We start from the raw sequence: 17,632 nt of genomic DNA on the forward strand, positions 1-17,632 counted from the left end.
ACTACTCCCAGTTTTTCTATTCCACCCAATGAGAAAAGCCGGAATTTTGGCATGAAGGCGTGATAAATCAGGGCCTATGTCCAAATGGCAACAAAATTGTAATTGTCCATACTTTACAAGTTTTTGGAAAGGATTTACCAAGCAAATTCCACCAGAATTCTGGGTCAAGTTGCTCCATAAAACAAGCATACTGTACATGCCAATCACCACATTTATTACATATTTTACACAAGGTTTATGCAAGCAACTTAAAAATGTCAAGACGTGCCAAATTTATCACACAGCATGCACCACTGTGATAAATTTAGCACAGTTTCTGCCGGTTTCATCTAGTTTTATGCTATCTAAACTTGACCAGTATTAACCCCTTTATGCACCTGAATTGTCATGGTTTGCCACATATTAAAGCACCATGATGTACAGGTACGTCATAACGATTGCAGGAGCAGAAGAGCTGGGCCTGCAGAATCAACAGCACGTGAACTTGGTGAGATCAGAGAAGCCTCCAATCCTGGCCATCTAAACTCTTAGATGCTGCGGTTAATAGCAACTGCAGCATCTACAGAGCTTGAAAGATAGAGGGGGCTTATAGGGTGCTGATGCATTACCATGGCACCTAGGAGCCTAACAAAGGCCCCTAGGTCTGCCATTGGTATCAGTCTATCAATCTATGCCAGAAAGATGGCTAATTGGTTGTCAGACAGTATTACACTGACATTAAAATGCTACGAAATATGAAAGGTGTTGTCAGAGTTTTTTTTTTTGTTCTTTATATGTTTCTTACTAATCAAATCGAAGAGCTTTATAATTCACTCACTTCATCTGCAGTGGTCCCTTTCTCATATTTCATATGACCTGTGATGTCAGCTCCTCTCCCTGCTCTGATAATGTTTCACAAGCCTGGGGACCAAGTCTGTGTCAGTGCACGAAACGTCACTGTGCTGGCCACACACCCCTGCACTGCCATCTGCTCTGTGTCTCCCTCCCACTGGATTCTTCAGGAAAGTTTAACCCCTTCTACCATCAGCAGCACAGACTCAGGGCTAAAGTCTTTGCTGAGCAGCTGCAGGGCTTCCTCTTCTCCAGGCAGTAAAGAGACAAATACTGGGCATGGGATCTTCCCTTCTCATACTGCAGGGACAGAGCTGACAGACTGGAGGAGTTCTGCGGAGCATTGCACAAGAACAGGTAGGGAAACCTCAAAGATTGTTGTTACTGCAGGTAAACAAAGGGCAGAAGAGAACCAGGGAAATTAGGAAATATAATTTTTTTTTTGCCGAAAACGTTCTTAGCTTATGTATATATCGCTGACCATCAGACTTACAGTGCTATTTTTATTTTTTTACATAACTCGGTCAACCCTTTAAAGTATTCCAAAGCATTATGTATGCAATCAGATTATCACAGCTTCAAGTCCCCTACTATTCTAGGGGACTTCTAAAAAAAAGGCCGTTAAAAAAAGCACCATCTAAATTAATAATTTTTCATAAAAAAAAAATTCAGTTTAAAAATTAGTATAACATTTTTAAAAATCCATATCGGGCGCAAAGGTAAGCACGCACAGAACATATTATACCACATGACGCTGCAGATGACCGCTCATTTCTTATACTCTGTATAGGAAGAAAACTGCCAATAATCAGAGATCGGGGAGAGTAAGGATTTGAAGTATACAAGGACCCCTAAGCTTGAGCTCTGCATTAAGCGGATTCCAGTCCTTGATTTCCTCTGCAGCTAGTCAATAGTGATTTTGTTTTGCTCAAGGTATTTGTCACCAGTATCTACTGCCCTCAGGTAGGGGAAACTGCATTTAGCCCTGGGTGAAAGAATGCCTAGCTACACCTCTGTGAGAACAAGAAAAAGCAGAAAAAAATAAATGGCAGTAACAAGTAATGTATCACAAGATAAAACTATCCAACACAAGAATACATACCTGAACTTTTCTGATTTTTCAAAGGTTCATGCAGATAATTGTCAGCCTGAAAGTATAAAATGGCAGGGTTATTAAGTCTTCTGATGTTACAGTGCCTGGGTATTATTCTTGTTTGTTGCAAGACGCCAAAGGTAACACTGAAGGAGCTCCATAGATCCACAGTGGAGATGGAAGTATCTGACCACAGGACCACTATGAGCCATACACTCCACAGAGGGGAACAGAGAAAAGAGTGGAGAATGAAACAAAACAAAACATTGCTTCAAGAAAAACATAAGAAAACGTGTTTGGAGTTGACCTAGCAGCATGTGGCAGACCCCCAAACACATGGAAGGTGGTCCTCTTTTTGCATCTTGGGAAACGCTAGAACACCATTCCCACCATGTGCTATGCCAGGCTTTAGCAGAGCGGGCACAGGAAGGAGTGATGTGTTATGCTGAGCTCCTGCCCTGCGCCCGCTTGTTCCGCTTTGCTAAAAGCCTTGCATTAATAGACAGATGTGTGTATTGTGCAAACTCAGTTATTGCATGTGTATACATACAAACCAAAATGTGTGTATGAGTTCATGCCAGTATCCAGTATGTATACATGTTGTGTCAGTGTTCATTTGTAACTCTATTCCGAGGTGTAGTTAATAACATATGTGCCCGGGTGCATAAGTTCATTCTGTACCCACTTCTTGGTGAATGCAAGTTCCTTTACAGAATTTAGTGGCATATTTCACTCACTGCAATGCATACATTCTGGGCAAATCTGCAACAAAAAGGGCAATGTTGCGGATTTATAAAATCAGCATGTCTAGAATTCACAGTTATTTTACAGTGTACAGGTCCTTCTAAAAAAAATTAGCATATTGTGATAAAGTTCATTATTTTCTGTAATGTACTGATAAACATTAGACTTTCAATATTTTAGATTCATTACACACCAACTGAAGTAGTTCAAGCCTTTTATTGTTTTAATATTGATGATTTTGGCATACAGCTCATGAAAACCCCAAATTCCTATCTAAAAAAATTAGCATATCATGAAAAGGTTCTCTAAACGAGCTATTAACCTAATCATCTGAATCAACTAATTAACTCTAAACACCTGCAAAAGATTCCTGAGGCTTTTAAAAACTCCCAGCCTGGTTCATTACTCAAAACCACAATCATGGGTAAGACTGCCGACCTGACTGCTGTCCAGAAGGCCATCATTGTCACCCTCAAGCAAGAGGGTAAGACACAGAAAGAAATTTCTGAATGAATAGGCTGTTCCCAGAGTGCTGTATCAAGGCACCTCAGTGGGAAGTCTGTGGGAAGGAAAAAGTGTGGCAGAAAACGCTGCACAACGAGAAGAGGTGACCAGACCCTGAGGAAGATTGTGGAGAAGGACCGATTCTAGACCTTGGGGGACCTGCGGAAGCAGTGGACTGAGTCTGGAGTAGAAACATCCAGAGCCACCGTGTACAGGCGTGTGCAGGAAATGGGCTATAGGTGCCGCATTCCCCAGGTCAAGCCACTTTTGAACCAGAAACAGCGTCAGAAGCGCCTGACCTGGGCAACAGAGAAGCAGCACTGGACTGTTGCTCAGTGGTTCAAAGTACTTTTTTCGGATGAAAGCACATTTTGCATGTCATTCGGAAATCAAGGTGCCAGAGTCTGGAGGAAGACTGGGGAGAGGGAAATACCAAAATGCCTGAAGTCCAGTGTCAAGTACCCACAGTCAGTGATGGTCTGGGGTGCCATGTCAGCTGCTGGTGTTGGTCCACTGTGTTTTATCAAGGGCAGGGTCAATGCAGCTAGCTATCAGGAGATTTTGGAGCACTTCATGCTTCCATCTGCTGAAAAGCTTTATGGAGATGAAGATTTCATTTTTCAGCACGACCTGGCACCTGCTCACAGTGCCAAAACCACTGGTAAATGGTTTACTGACCATGGTATTACTGTGCTCAATTGGCCTGCCAACTCTCCAGACCTGAACCCCATAGAGAATCTGTGGGATATTGGGAAGAGAAAGTTGAGAGACGCAAGACCCAACACTCTGGATGAGCTTAAGGCCGCTATCGAAGCATCCTGGGCCTCCATAACACCTCAGCAGTGCCACAGGCTGATTGCCTCCATGCCACGCCGCATTGAAGCAGTCATTTCTGCAAAAGGATTCCTGACCAAGTATTGAGTGCATAACTGAACATAATTATTTGAAGGTTGACTTTTTTTGTATTAAAAACACTTTTCTTTTATTGGTCGGATGAAATATGCTAATTTTTTTAGATAGGAATTTTGGGGTTTTCATGAGCTGTATGCCAAAATCATCAATATTAAAACAATAAAAGGCTTGAACTACTTCAGTTGGTGTGTAATGAATCTAAAATATATGAAAGTCTAATGTTTATCAGTACATTACAGAAAATAATTTTTTTTAGAAGGACCTGTATATGAACTGGTTTTGTTGGGATTTGCAGTAGTTTAAGGGTGAAGTGCATTGCAATTCTATAACATATATTTTCACAATGATTTCACAGTCAAAAGCATGTCCTTAATTCCCTGCAGACTTTTATTTGCTGCACATTCATGAGGTTTTGAAAAACCCATTCACATGTACTGCATTGTAATTTAGTGGATTGTAAAACAGTGGACTTTTGGTACAGATTTACCACGGCCTTAGATGAAGTAGCCTTAGGCCTCATGCACACGAACGTTGTTCTGGTCCGCATCCGAGCCGCAGTTTTTGCGGCTTGGGTGCAGACCCATTCACTTCAATGGGGCCGCAAAAGATGCGGCCAGCACTCCGTGTGCTGTCCGCATCCGTTGCTCCATTCCGTGGCACCGCAAAAAAATAAATAACATGTCCTAATCTTGTCCATTTTGCGGACAAGAATAGGCATTTCTACAATGGGCCGCCTGTTCCGTTCCGCAAATTGCGGAAGGCACACGGGCGGCCTCTGTGTTTTGCGGTTCCGCAATTTGCGGAACGGTCGCGTGCATGAGGCCTTAGGGTGTAGTCACACAGCAAACAATGAGATTATATTTAGATGTCATGATTTTTTTATTTTATTTTTTGCAGTAACTGCCACTAAATTGCTAAAATGCTTCAGTTGCACTATTAAATTCGGACATGACAGACACTTCTGAATATAACCTAACTACTGTTTTCTGTGTTTAGTATCTTTGGTGCCACACGTTTTATGACTGCAAATGTTACGGTTGTTCCTGTGACAGTCATGAAAATTACAAAAAAAAGTAAGGAATAAGCATGTTTAGGAGTGTGCAGTATCTTTAGGAATAACCTCATGTAGATGCGGTGCGGGGGATCCTCCTGGCTTTGGGGACTGTTCGTACCTCTGAACGCTGTGATCCTTGTACGGTACTGACATTATTGTATCGTTTTAGGTGTATCACAGACCCTGATTCTATACAAGCTGATGGATAGCATTTTATGTTGGCACACTTTCTAAAAGGACAAACATTTAGGGGGTCATTTATTAAGACTAGCGTTTAAGACAACGGTCTTAACAACCCCTATATCTGGCGGTGGATCCGCCACAGTTATGAAGAGACGCAGGCCTCTACATAACTATCTGGCTTACATTTTTTTTAGACCTGGCGTGAGTGGGGAAAAGTGGCAGATTGCGCCGCAACTAACCGCAATTTGCACCTGAAACATGACTAAAATAGGTGTATTTCTGAATAATAAATGGCCCCTTAATTACTCAACATTTCTCCAATATCATACAATAGTGGTCACTACTTCCTATTTACAGTAAAAGTTTGATATAAAAGAGACCATACTCTTGCACTTACAGGTTGGTCTTTTGTGTTTGGGCTTGGTGATCCTTCAGAGGTGGCCTGGCCTGCAAATGTAAAAAACTATTATCTAGCATTAGAAAGAAGAAGTAGAAGAATGACACATGCATGCTATAGCAAGCACTCTCTAATGGAGGTTGGCTCAAGAAGACAACCCCTCTCCATATGCCTTAGTAGGACATATAGACATTATAGGAGGAAGAGAGATAGAGAGATTAACACATTCATAGCAAATGACATAGGTAATATATCTTTATTTTATTTGCTGCATCTTTGGACTATAAGACACACTTTTTTAGAAAAAAAAATATTCCTAAAACGTGCCTGCATCTTATAGCTTGCAGTCAAGGTGTTCCAGCAATGGCAAACCTCCCTCACTGATCCAGCCGAGCTCATAGTGTTTTGCTGGATCAGTGAGAGAGCTTGTGATGAAGAAAGCTCCAACTTAGGCTACTTTCACACTAGCGTTCGGGCGGATCCGTTCTGAACGGATCCGCTCATAATAATGCAGACGGAGGCTCCGTTCAGAACGGATCCGTCTGCATTATATTAGCAAAAAAAAGCTAAGTGTGAAAATAGCCTGGGACGGATCCGTCCAGACTTTCAATGTAAAGTCAATGGGGGACGGATCCGCTTGAAGATTGAGCCACATTGTGGCATCTTCAAACGGATCCGTCCCCATTGACTTACATTGAAAGTCTGGACGGATCCGCACGCATCCGCACGCCTCCGAACGGCCAGGCGGACACCCGAACGCTGCAAGCAGCGTTCAGCTGTCCGCCTGTCCGTGCGGAGGCGAGCGGAGCGGAGGCTGAACGCCGCCAGACTGATGCAGTCTGAGCGGATCCGCCTCCATTCAGACTGCATCAGGGCTGGACGGCTGCGTTCGGGTCCGCTCGTGAGCTCCTTCAAACGGAGCTCACGAACGGAAACCCGAACGCTAGTGTGAAAGTAGCCTTACTGCAGCTTTAAAGACCTTTGATGATGTCATCAGTGGGAGGAGAGCTGTGTGTGTGTTCAGCAGAGCTGTGTGTTATAATGGTGCATTCTGTAGAGCTATGTGTGTTTGTATAATGTCATGATAAAGGAGAGTAAAAAAAACAACAAAAAAATAACTAAATCTAGCAGAACAATAATGGCAGGACACCATGGAGCTACGACACATGTACTTAGATACATTTATTGAGGTGACTACAGTTGTGGCCAAAAGTTTTGAGAATGACACAAATATTAGTTTTCACAAAGTTTGTTGCTAAACTGCTTTTAGATCTTTGTTTCAGTTGTTTCTGTGATGTAGTGAAATATAATTACACGCACTTCATACATTTCAAAGGCTTTTATCGACAATTACATGACATTTATGCAAAGAGTCAGTATTTGCAGTGTTGGCCCTTCTTTTTCAGGACCTCTGCAATTCGACTGGGCATGCTCTCAATCAACTTCTGGGCCAATTCCTGACTGATAGCAACCCATTCTTTCATAATCACTTCTTGGAGTTTGTCAGAATTAGTGGGTTTTTGTTTGTCCACCCGCCTCTTGAGGATTCACCACAAGTTCTCAATGGGATTAAGATCTGGGGAGTTTCCAGGCCATGGACCCAAAATGTCAACGTTTTAGTCCCCGAGCCACTTAGTTATCACTTTTGCCTTATGGCACGGTGCTCCATCGTGCTGGAAAATGCATTGTTCTTCACCAAACTGTTGTTGGATTGTTGGAAGAAGTTGCTGTTGGAGGGTGTTTTGGTACCATTCTTTATTCATGGCTGTGTTTTTGGGCAAAATTGTGAGTGAGCCCACTCCCTTGGATGAGAAGCAACCCCACACATGAATGTTCTCAGGATGCTTTACTGTTGGCATGACACAGGACTGATGGCAGCGATCACCTTTTCTTCTCCGGACAAGCCTTTTTCCTGATGCCCCGAACAATCAGAAAGAAGCTTCATCGAAGAATATGACTTTGCCCCAGTCCTCAGCAGTCCATTCACCATATTTTCTGCAGAAGATCAATCTGTCCCTGATGTTTTTTTTGGAGAGAAGTGGCTTCTTTGCTGCCCTTCTTGACACCAGGCCATCTTCCAAAAGTCTTCACCTCACTGTGCGTGAAGATGCACTCACACCCGCCTGCTGCCATTCCTGAGCAAGCTCTGCACTGGTGGCACTCCGATCCCGCAGCTGAATCCTCTTTAGGAGACGTTCCTGGCGCTTGCTGTACTTTCTTGGATGCCCTGAAGCCTTCTTAACAAGAATTGAACCTCTTTCCTTGAAGATCTTGATGATCCTATAAATTGCTTATTGAGGTGCAATCTTAGTAGCCACAATATCCTTGCCTGTGAAGCCATTTTTATGCAATCCAATGATGGCTGCACGCGTTTCTTTGCAGGTCACCATGGTTAACAATGGAAGAACAATGATTTCAAGCATCACCCTCCTTTTAACAGGTCAAGTCTGCCATTTTAACCCAATCAGCCTGACATAATTATCTCCAGCCTTGTGTTCGTCAACATTCTGTCACGACCCTTGGTCATGGTCGTGACTCCAGTAACCGCATGCAGTTGCCTGCGGTCTTGGTGTTGTTGTCAATCACAGGTGAGGGCTATAGTATGTTGCCTCACCTGTGGTTGCCACTGGCAACATTGTGTATGTGGCAGCAGAGCAGCCTGAGCAGTGCTAGGCAGCTTGCTGCAATAGGCATGCGGTTGCACCTGGCAACCTCTCTTTATAGGTGTGCCTTTTATCGCTGTGCACGGGGTGTTATATGTGTTGTGTGCACTTCCCCTTTAAGTTGATGTCTTCCCTAACCTGGTGTTGGAAGGGTTAACTTCCTTCCTAGTGTGTGTGTGCACTGGGTGTGTCTGACTGTGGGTGTGGCTACTTTGCCCTATAAAGCCTCAGTGGAAGGCAGTAGTCAGAGAGGGTGCTTCAGCCATGCTTGCTGGAGACATCCTCCTGGTTATTCACCATCTGCCAGTGAGGGCCACCCTTCTGGTCATACTGTCACGGCTGAGGATGGGGAAAACCCTCAGCCGTGCGGTGCCAGGTGATGGTAAGGTTGCTAATTGGCCAGAACCACAGAATTAGGGAGCAGGTCACCTCCTAGCGCTTCCCTAATCTGACCCTGACTCCTAGCTGCATGAGCCACCCTTAAAAGGTAGGAGGGCCCATGCTCAGGAACCTCGGATCCCTACTGACCCTCCGTCGTTCCCTGAACTAGGAGCTGGGTAGACAGCCCGTTCCTCCTGGACACGGAGAAACAGGAGTCTAAAGTGGCCAAGCAACAAGGGGAACAAAAACAACTTATGGCAGTGACAGGCAAATGCAACCAACACAACACTCACCTGCCACAGACAACAAAGCCTGGAACCCATGTGCAAGTGCTGCTGTTCAGAACACAAAGAACACAGCACACACCAGACATCACACAGGAACCCAGGACCATAAGCTGCAATAAAAAGGAAACCCCACACACACCTTCATAACACCGTGTAACATAATTTTATGACCAGAAGGGTGGCCCTCACTGGCAGATGGTAAATAACCATGAGGATGTCTCCAGCAAGCATGGCTGAAGCACCCTCTCTGACTACTGCCTTCCACTGAGGCTTTATAGGGCAAAGTAGCCACACCCACAGTCAGACACACCCAGTGCGCACACACACTAGGAAGGAAGTTAACCCTTCCAACACCAGGGAAGGGAAGACATCAACTTAAAGGGGAAGTGCACACAACACATATAACACCCCGTGCACACCGATAAAAGGCACACCTAAAAAGAGAGGTTGCCAGGTGCAACCGCATGCCTATTGCAGCAAGCTGCCTAGCACCGCTCAGGCTGCTCTGCTGCCACATACACAATGTTGCCAGCGGCAACCACAGGTGAGGCAACATACTATAGCCCTCACCTGTGATTGACAACAACACCAAGACCGCAGGCAACTGCATGCGGTTACTGGAGTCACGACCATGACCAAGGGTCGTGACACATTCTCACCTGAGTTAACAAGACGATTACTGAAATGATCTCAGCAGGTCCTTTAATGACAGCAATGAAATGCAGTGGAAAGGTTTTTTTGGGGATTAAGTTAATTTTCATGGCAATGAAGGACTATGCAATTTATCTGATCACTCTTCATAACATTCTAGAGTATATGCAAATTGCTATTATAGCAACTTTTCCAATTTCCAATATTTATGTAATTCTCTAAACTTTTGGCCACGACTGTATATGCATCATTGATTTTTGTTACAATGATCAGCAGAGGAGACACTAAGGTTTCTATGAACCCCTCCATTTTATTAAACCACCAAGGAAGATTAAAAAGTTGAAAATATTTTTTTCCATTTTTGTTGTTGTCTAAACCTGGAATGTGTCTTATAGTGAGAACAATACGTACATGCTTGCTATGACTACATTGTTAGAATTTAGATCTTTGTATAAATGAAACAGGTAATCTTAAGATTAAAACCAAGACACAAAACCTCCAAAATGTAGCATTTGCTTAATAAAGTTATTCCTTTATTTGTAGTCCAATAAAACATATTGCATACTAACCTTCAGATGTTGCTGGGCTCAATATTGTAGATTCAATATTTGATTGAAGTTGAGGAGCAGCATGAAGTTGGTTCTGTGTGTCTGCAAGAGAGGAGGTGGGAAGCTGCAGATTACACAATCTGGGAGCATACAGGAACTTTATTGCATGTTATCACCCCCTTTACCAATGAAAGAGAACATGTGCTCTCTGTCACATTTAGGAGGAGTTCTTTACTATTTCCACTAAAGGAGAGAGAAGATGACCAGTTGCACATCTATTCATTCCCACACAGGACATTTCTATAAAAGGGACTGAGGAAAGTGAAGGATGTAAACAGTTAGAGTCTGTATTTTGCAGATCCATGGGTTGTTGACTGCAAAACGGCAACGTCCATGTGCACGAGGCCTCAAATAATTCATAGGATTTTTATTTCTTTACCATCTTTGCTGTGTTCTGCATTCTTGGCTGTTTTTCTTTTTGAAGTCTCTATAGTACTCTGTATCTGATAGAAAAAAAAGAGGGGCCAAACATAAAATTGATGCACACCTTTGAGGAAAACATGATTCGCACATAGATTAGTGGTTAACAAGAGTTCAAAAATGTGCACAAAGACGGCATTATCCAAGCCTTCATTTACACACTCCTTGCTATGCAGTAGGCAACATGCTCCTAGTTACAAACTTTTATCAAGTGGGGTTTCCCTCCCAGTAATACAGGATGGAAGTGAATTCTGTGAATCCAGATTGTTGCTTTGAGCATGACCTCATGTAGTAGATTTTTGTACCACTTTCCCCTTCTAATACAGTCTGTGTGTTTTTTCCTTCCTCTGCTGTGACACTCTCTACCATGATGTTGCCTGTGTGTGATTTTAACACCCTCCCCCTGAAGAGTCTGCCATAGGGTCTCTCCTCTCTCTCTACACTGATTCTGCTGATGTGATCTTTTCCCCTGTAAATTTTCAATGCCCATACCCCTCTCTAAAATAAATTTGCCCCAACCCAGCTGATATGAGTAGCACCATGCCATATAAGAGATGAGGGTGTTGTGAGCCCTGAGCAGCCATGTAGCCATCAGCAGTCTGCCGTCCAGTCTAAGTCATAAGCAGCAGCACAGCTAGCTATTGAAAGGTGGTGCACACAAACTGTACAAACCAATCAAAAATGGCTACATTTATAAAAGACAAAATCACAGAAAATAATGCACTAGCACAATAGATGCAAACATTATATATGGACTAAGCTCTTATTCTGATATGATAAAATCTCAGACTCTCAGCCAATATATTTTGATCAAAACACATCTCTGCCCGCCTATCAGTGTGCTTTTGCCCTGCCTATCCCACAGGCGACCTTGATTAGGCGGGCATGCTTCTCCTCTCATTGGTTGCTGGATGCACATAGAGGTGACTAGGGGCAGCACACTATATGTGCAAGGTCTGCTCTCCTGAATGTAGATGCCCAACGGCATAGGTAGGTTTAGAGTAGGTCCTGCCTGACTGAGACCATATTGGCGTGGGTAGGCGGGCACAGATGTGTTTTGATCAAAATATATTGGCTGAGAGTCTCAGATTTTATCATATAAGGGTTAGTCTATGTATAATGTTTTCATCTATTGTAATAGTGCATTATTTTCTGTGATTTTTCTTTCACAAATTGTTCGGCAGAATTGTATTTTTAATAAAGACTACTTGGAAGTTACTTAGGAAGCAAAATAACAAGCAGAGCAAAGGTGTACATAGCCTTTAAAATCTAAAAAGCTAGAGAGGTCTGCTGGATCTAACTTTAACAGTGCAACATTTACCTGAGGAATATGGCTCCGCAAGTGTTCAGAAAGAATTCCTGAAATAAGAGTAAATTGATCATTATGAAATGTAAATTATTAGAGGGGTTGTCTGTTCTCATGATATTAGTGATCTATCTTCAGGATAGTTCATGAATTTAAATGGGTTTTCAAAGATATTTTTTTGATGACCAAGTCTCAGGTTAGCTGGTTGAAGAGAAGGCCACACGCCATGCCAGCACAGCCTTACCTGCATTCTTTACCTGCTTGCCGGCGACATCGCAGCGGTGAGCAGGTGCAATCACAAGAAGCCGTCCCATTCATTTTAGTTCACCTGAAGTGAATGGGATGCCTTCTTGTAATTACATCTGCTCACTGCTGCGATGTCGACAGGTAACCAATGAAGGGAAGGCTGTGCTGACACGGCACGCAGCCTTCTCTTCAACCAACTAATCTGTGGGGGTGCCAGGTTTCGGACCCCCGCCGATCTGATATTGATGATCTATCCTGAGGATATGTCGTCAATAAAAATCTCGGAAAACCCCTTTAATATCAGATCCTGGGGTCCAACTCCCGACACCCCCACATGAGATGTTTGTCGAGGCCTAAAGCACTGTGCCCTCTTCAGTGTCTACCTGCGTGCTGTCTAGATTGTAGCATATAATCACAGCTTACACTTCTATTTAAGTGAATAGGAGAAGAAGCTGTAATCACCCTTCACCGCCTCTGCCGGCAGACATTGAAGCCGATTGTGGGGGTGTCAGGAGTCCCACCCCCAGTGACCTGATATCTGTGTTCTATCCAGAGGATAGGACTTCCATATCATGAGACTAGACAAGCTCTTTAAATGACATAGAATTGTGCTGTACAATTATGTTAAAGGGGTTGTCTGAGGGCATTAAAAATATCTGGCAAGCCCTAAAATGACTATGATAGAATATCTATGGTCAGTTTAGGGCCATTATGAAAAGTAGCATAGCTTTGTATTTATGTCTACATTTATGTCTACATATTGGGCCCTGTTTACATCTGTGTCAGATGCCGTGCTATTTTCTGCATCAAAACTGCTGTGGTGGAGCCCGATAAACCCCACATCAGCAGGGTCTGTTGGCCGCTGCTTGTGTCCATTGTGATGGATCTGGCACAGTGCTATAAATGGAAGCCACAGAACCTGGGGCGGACTGGTAACTTAAAGGGGCCCTGGAAAAAATCCTAAAAATGACAGAAGGGGTCAGCAATTGGCATTAATCAGCGTTGTCTCACTTCAGCAATTGGCATTAATCAAGTAGAGAAAGTTAATACAAGCCACTTACTAATGTATTGTTATTATCCATATTGCCTCCTTTACTGGCTGGATTCATTTTTCCATCACATTATACACAGATTTTTTCCAGGAGTTACAAACACCCTGTAGTCCAGCAGTGGTGGCCGTGCTTTCACACTATAGCAAAACGTGCCGGCCTCTCTGGTGGCCAAGACAGTGGGAGTGCGCATAGGCACGCACGCACTGCAGATCGCATCTGGCCACCTTGTATCTCTGCTGCAGTGGTGGTCATAACCCCTGGAAATGAGCAGTGGATAATGTGATGGAAAAATGAATGAAGGCAGCAATGGAGGCAATATGGACAATCACAATACATTATTAAGTGCCTTGCATTAAATTTGTCGGAAGTGCCATTTGCTGAAGTGAGAAAACCCCTTTAATTATGTACCCTTAGGATCAAGGGTGGACTGGCCATAGACCCTGCAGGGAAATTTCCCGGTGGGCTAATGCCCAGGGGGGCAACCAAGCCCTGTTCTCTGGCGCTGGCCAGGTACATAAGCTCTCAGCTGTAATTAACGCTGTGAGAATCAGGTGCTCATGTACCCGGCCAATGACCACACATGCCTTCCTGAATTCAACAGCTGTGGCCGCATCTCATCTCCTTGCCCCTCTTTACCATATCTTTACCAGAGACAAGTGGAGGAGGAGGAGGACAGAACATGGCAGCTATTCATGGCCACCACAGAGGGACATCTTCTGGGGCAGCATATTGTGCTGCGCTGTGGTATTTGGTTCTGCTGGGGCAGTATTTTGCACTATAGTATTGCTGACCCCGCCTACTTGCATTGCCCCGCCTTCTGTAAATTTAGACCCACCTACAACATAGGGCCACTTAGTATTTTTTTTCCAGGGCCACTTTAAGTTCACAATCTGCTATTGCCTAGGATAGGTGATCCATCTGTGATCAGTGGAAGCCCAACCACAGGGATGCCAACCAGTGAACAGTATGAAGGGCACTCCAGTCCCCTATCATTGGCACAGCAGCTCATCTATATGGACAGAGATGTCCGATTCTGCCGTTCGGCAGGCACAGCTACCCATATAAATGAACTGCTGTGTGTAAAGAATTAAAGGGATGGGGACTGTCAGCAGGACTGGGCATCACTACTAGGCACAACTCATACATGTTTATCCTAGAAAACCCATATAATACAGAGCACATACATGTTCAGACATGTGGACTGTGTGTATAAATTATGGGGGTCATTTATTAGTCTGAAATACGCCTAAATTAGGCGTATTTCAGGCATAGATGGCCCATTGCGCCGCTATCTGCGACTTTCCCCCACTCATGCCAGGTCTAAAAAATTTTAGGTGTAGAAAAAGGTCTAAATGTAAGACAGCTAGGAAGCGGTCCCATATTTAGAACTGGCGCTGGAAGCGCCGATGTTATGGAGAGCCCTGCGCCTCTTCATAACTTTGGCGGATTGTCCGCCAGCTATGGGGCTTTATTATGACTGGTGTCTAAAATGCCAGTCTTAATAAATGTGCCCCTATGACCATATCAATGGTTCCAGTGACTAAAGCTGGCCATACACATTACGGTACATGTTTGTCAGCAAATTTGTCAATTTTGGGGGGATCGTACAACCATCGAGTGTATATGGGGCCTCCCGACTCTACCCTGACAGCACATGTTAAGTGTATGACAGTGGCTTGCTCCCCCTACTAGAACATACGCATGCTCGGCTGGGTCACACATGCATGTGCATGGGGAAATCTTAACACTGGCTTTCAATTTGAGCATGACTGATTAGGTCTGGATGCGTTCAGAATGCGTTCAGTGAGACTCGCACCATTTTGCAAGCAAATTCAGTCAGTTTTGTCTGCAATTGCGTTCAGTTGTTCAGTTTTTTCTGCGCGGGTGCAATGCGCTTTGATGCATTTTTCACACGCGTGATAAAAAACTGAAGGTTTACAAACAACATCTTCTAGGAACCATCAGTGAAAAACACATTGTATCCGCACTTGCTTCCGGATGCAATGCGTTTTTCATTGAAGCCCCATTCACTTTTATGGGGCCAGGGCTGCGTGAAAAATGCAGAATATAGGACATACTGTGTTTTTCCCGCAACGCAGAACTGATGCGTGAAAAATAAACGTCATGTACACAGACCCATTGAAATGAATGGGTCAGGATTCAGTGTGGGTGCTATGTGTTCACGTCACGCATTGCACCCGCGTGGAAAACTCGCTCATGTGAAAGGGGCCTAATACAGATCTCAAATACATTCATGTGAATGAGACCTACAACTGGACCTCTATTCCAACAAGACGTGACACACCTAGTTTACTTGGCAAAGAGTTTCTCTGTTGAGGACTGAGTATATTAGAAACGGTTCCTCTGTTCTGTCCGTTTAATGCACTCCACAGAGTTTTAATGTTATTTTTCATTTTCTCCAGTGAGGCATCACTGACACTGGTAGACACGTCGACCTTGTTCCCATCTCTCTCCAGGATAAAAGGAGAGCAGGAAGGCGATTCTGGTTCTGTCACAGAAAGATCCCCTGACGGATGTGTTACTGAACTTTCTTCTGCGCCAAGGTCCCTAGCTGGTTCTACGTTCAAAACATGTGATGAACATCCCTCTGAAGTATCAGGCCTTGTGGATTTCTTAGCATCTGTACAGCCTTCGGAGAGGAGCTTTTCCTTTCTGTTGGTAGAGTGTATCTGCTGAGTAGGAAGCTTAATGCAACCTGACATACCTAGAGGAGGTGCCACACTTCTACTCTGGGGAAAATTAGCTGAGCATGAAGGTACATCCAGTGTACTCCTACACAACCTGTCTTCTCTATTGCTGCCTGAGGACCAAATATCATTTGTTGTCTTTCTTCTTTTAGCAAAATGAGCTGACATTCTGTCTGGTGTTTCCTCATCTTGTAAACAATCAGGGTCTTCTCCTATGAAATGGTTTTCCTCAGTAGAGCGTCTTGAGGGATTAGCAAGCAGTCTCTCTGGAGTCTTGTCTATATCTATATTGCCTGAACATGACGAGTTATCAGTGACATCACTATCCGGTGCATCTTCTACAGCCATGTTATCCTGAAAGAAACAAGCAATGTTGGGTTGAATAGAACTCTTGACTCAAGCAATTTTAATACTGCAAGGTGTTCGGAAAGATAACCGGTTACCACTACTGACATGTTTATTTTAGTAAATCCCCTGTGACATAAGCATTTTTCTTATAACTCTGTTTTGCTGTTCCAAACTGGTAACACCAGTTGTCAGTTTATTCATAAATCTCTACAAGGGATAAAAGACAAATGGCACAACACACAGATCTAAGAAATGATGTTCCAGAATAACTAAAGAGCATCATTAGTGTTGCAGAATTTCTTATTTATAGTTATATGAAAATGATGTGCTCAGAGCACCAAGAGGCTGGCCTAACCCCTTGGAGCACTGCTTCACCTCCGCCTTTCCCTGCTGCCACTCCCCCTCCCAGTGAGTCAGGCATTCTAACTGCTCTGGTGCCTGGCCCTGAAATCTTACGCATGCGCTGCCACAGTGAAGACCTCATGTGGTCATCCGTGCTCTGAGATGTTTACTGAACATGCACCAATAGTACTGCCCCTGGCGCATGTACAACATTTCAAGGCCAGTCATTGGAGCAGTGAGGATACCTAGCTCTGTCAAACTCACTGGGAGGAGGAATGGTGACACGAAGAGGTAGATGTGGCATGATGCTCGGAGGGACTAGGCCAGCCCCTTGGTACTCCATGGACCTCATTTACAAATAACTAAAGATAAGAATTTTTCTGCAACAGTAATACTGATTGCAGAGATATAGGGCTTGCTTCAGTCACTATGATCAACCTTACCAGACAGTATGCCTGCTCTAAAAACTGGATTTTTGTACTCGCCGTAAAATCCTTTTCTCGTAGGATGCTATGCATTGGGGGACACAGCACCATGGATATATGCCCAGCTTCCACTAGGAGGCACTAGATATAAAAAAAAGCTTTGCTCCGCCCAGGTGGGCTATACCATCTCCACAGAACTAGGCTATCCAGTTCGTACTAAAAGCAGAAGAAGAGCGAAACAAAAGCGAAGAACCAACATATCCCAGACCGGGAAACAGCAGTCCGGTGACAGGGAGAGTAAATAAAAACAGAGGGTGGGATCTGTGTCCCCCAATGCATCCTACGAGAAAAGGATTTTACGGCGAGTACAAAAATCCAGTTTCCTCTTGAATGCATTGGGGGACACAGCACCATGGGACGTCCTAAAGTAGTCCTCGATGGTGTGATTGAAACCTCATGCAAAAAGAAGGATGCACA

At 43.9% G+C, this 17,632-nt stretch overlaps 1 protein-coding gene across 2 annotated transcripts in view; it reads right to left on the reverse strand.

Moving 5' to 3' along the window:
- Window positions 1–25: 25 nt before the first annotated feature.
- Window positions 26–17,632, reverse strand: part of LOC122932145 — a 31,119-nt gene continuing 13,512 nt past the window's right edge. Inside the window, exons 2-8 of one of the 2 annotated variants that reach the window (XM_044286393.1) lie at window positions 15,638–16,394; window positions 12,050–12,087; window positions 10,688–10,751; window positions 10,270–10,350; window positions 5,719–5,768; window positions 1,934–1,979; window positions 26–1,215 (exon numbers count right to left, since the gene is read on the reverse strand). In XM_044286393.1, coding sequence (XP_044142328.1) covers window positions 1,127–1,215; window positions 1,934–1,979; window positions 5,719–5,768; window positions 10,270–10,350; window positions 10,688–10,751; window positions 12,050–12,087; window positions 15,638–16,394 — 1,125 coding nt within the window. In that variant the 3' untranslated portion in view covers window positions 26–1,126. The remainder of the gene's footprint in view (window positions 1,216–1,933; window positions 1,980–5,718; window positions 5,769–10,269; window positions 10,351–10,687; window positions 10,752–12,049; window positions 12,088–15,637; window positions 16,395–17,632) is intronic. The other variant, XM_044286394.1, reaches the window with a different exon arrangement.

The sequence above is a fragment of the Bufo gargarizans genome, chromosome 3, assembly GCF_014858855.1.
Source record: "Bufo gargarizans isolate SCDJY-AF-19 chromosome 3, ASM1485885v1, whole genome shotgun sequence".
Classification (NCBI taxonomy): domain Eukaryota; kingdom Metazoa; phylum Chordata; class Amphibia; order Anura; family Bufonidae; genus Bufo; species Bufo gargarizans.